General features: G+C 37.8%; 1 protein-coding gene across 2 annotated transcripts in view; it reads right to left on the bottom strand.

Annotated features, from left to right (window-relative positions):
• Positions 1-2,500, bottom strand: part of LOC144959725 (universal stress protein in QAH/OAS sulfhydrylase 3'region-like) — a 43,758-nt gene that overhangs the window by 1,540 nt on the left and 39,718 nt on the right. For both annotated transcript variants that reach the window (XM_078892405.1, XM_078892406.1), the window contains exons 2-3: positions 2,350-2,499; positions 533-696 (exon numbers count right to left, since the gene is read on the bottom strand). In XM_078892405.1, the coding sequence (XP_078748531.1) occupies positions 533-696; positions 2,350-2,435 (250 nt within the window). In that variant the 5' untranslated portion in view covers positions 2,436-2,499. The remainder of the gene's footprint in view (positions 1-532; positions 697-2,349; position 2,500) is intronic.

Below are 2,500 nucleotides of genomic sequence, written 5' to 3' on the forward strand. Positions count from 1 at the left end.
CCGTTTGTAGAGCACTCGCTTCACACTCATGCTATTATATTTTACAGGATTTGGAAAAATTCTAAGTTTTGAAATGTATATTAAATATCTCCATAGCTTTTCAAAAGGTGTGCGTGGGCAATCTTTTTCACTATTTGTTTAGCCATCCATCAATTAATCTATATACAATCTACCTATCTGTCTGTCTTTCAGTCTGTCTGTCTTTTTATTTATTCACTTATCTATTTATTAATTTATTTATCTTTATATCTATCCATCAATCTATCTATCTAACCATATCTATCTATCTATCTATCTATCTATCTATCTATCTATCTATCTATCTATCTATCTATCTATCTATCCATCTTTCTATCTATCTATCCATCTTTCTATCTATCAATCTGATACTATCTATTTATCGATCTAATCCTATCTATCTATTTCTTTATTCATGTACTTATGTATTTATTTATCAATGTATTTATTTATCTGTAATAATATCATTATAATATTTATTCATTAACCAAATAAATCTACAGTCCAAACTGACCTTTGCCCCTGAGGATGGCTGTGGCCTTACTCATGATTTCATCACATTTGTCCTTGGCCTCCTGGACCTGCTTGCTGACGTGTTCCACATTGACGGCCAACCCGGGAAGACCGATGTGAAGCTGGAACTGGGAGCAGTGAACGAGGACTACGTGGTCTCCGGGCCTGAAAAGAAAGTTGAGCAAGAAAAATCAAATCTATAGATAGAATGAAGATGACATCACCCACGTCTTTTTTTTTTTTTTTTTTTTTTTTTTTGCCATGGCAGCTTTTTGCATCGCTTGCGGCCGCGTTGCTGCCGCAAAATCTGCAATTTTTTGCAAATGTTTGCAAATTTTCGAGATTTTGCAAAGAAAAAAAAAGACGCATAGAACGTGAAAGATAATTAATCAAGATAAACCCGGTCCGCCGTGAAATCCTTAAAAAGCAAACAAATACCTTTCTCTTTCATGAACTAGAATTAGACTATGGGGTTTTAAGGAAATTAATCGCAAATTGTTGCAAATATTTTTGCAAATGTTGCTGCTTTTGTTTGTTGTTGCAAAAAAACCGCAATGTCGAGCAAAATCAGCAGACCGCAAAAACAAAAAACAAATGGAGATGTCTGGTGGATGCCCTATGTGCCTCAAGGCCCCGCGAAGATTACGTCAGTATTGGCATACAAATCCCTCTAGGCCATATGAATCAGTTAATTCTGTTAAAACCAAGCACCTGTCGGTTTTTCTTTCGAGCTTGGTATGGGCAGGTCTAGCGGCTCTTCTCATTATTCTTAGTATTTTGTCCGTGCCCGACGTCTTTATCCGGAAGACGGCAGTGCCGGATCGTCGGAGTGAGTTTCCGGTGTGGGCCTGCCCTTACACAATCCATTCAGAAAGGAAGGAAATAGGGTTGTGATTTGTGTTGTATTGAAATTGTATGCCGGCTGGACCCAGACCCAGGCGTCAAATTGGCCACGGGTGGAAAAATAATATCTCTACCGTTTCCTGTCATGGCATGAAATAGTAAAAGTGATAGTAGACTTCGAGCTGAGTAATACGTTATGTAATCATCGTCCTTCTCTTTTTCCTCCTCTCTACGATCATCATCATTATAATCATCATCAAAACCACCGCGACCATCATCATCATCATCATTGTTATGGTGTATCATTATTATTGAGTTATTGCCCTTTGCAATTGTATTACTAATATATAAGTTCCATGAATAATACACTTTATTACATTTAATTACTTATAAATAATGTCACAATTGAATATGTTTTAAGAATACATTATATTCATATCATTAGTTAACTACACTTGTGCATTGACGTTATATTACATAACGTATATTCCTGTTTATGTATATTTCTATACTGCCTTGTTAAATATTACTAAGTCTATGATATATGATTTAAAGAGTTGGAGATAAAATAAATTGTTGACTGGCCACCAATTAGTGCCTTCCCTGTCAGTCTTTGTGTCCACTGCCTTTGGGGCATAACAAAGCATCATCGTAATCATCATCATCATTAAAATCATGACCACCACCACCACGACTATTATCGTGATCATCCTCCACCTCCTCCTCATCATCATCATTATAATTATAATCATCGCCAACGACCATCATCACTATCAGCATCAGCATTATAATCATGACCACAACCACCACAACCACCGCAACCATAATCATCATCATCATCATCATCATCCACCTCCTCCTCCTTCTCATCATCATCATATTCATCATCGATACCATCACTACCACAAACACCACAAACACCACCCTCCACGCCCCCCCCCCCCTCCTCCCCTCTCTCCCAACCCCATTCCTTACTTGTTCATATTCTCCAAGTACCAGTCCAAAGCGCGGTCCGCCTGCTTCTTGCCATCCAGACAAATCATCACTCGTCTGTTCACCATTGTTCCTTGTCTTGAAATAAACCACCACAATCACAACAAACTACCCACTCTTCGATTTATCAATC

This window comes from Berghia stephanieae, chromosome 14 (assembly GCF_034508935.2).
Source record: "Berghia stephanieae isolate SIO BIC M18660-M18661 chromosome 14, UCSD_Bste_1.3, whole genome shotgun sequence".
NCBI lineage: Eukaryota > Metazoa > Mollusca > Gastropoda > Nudibranchia > Aeolidiidae > Berghia > Berghia stephanieae.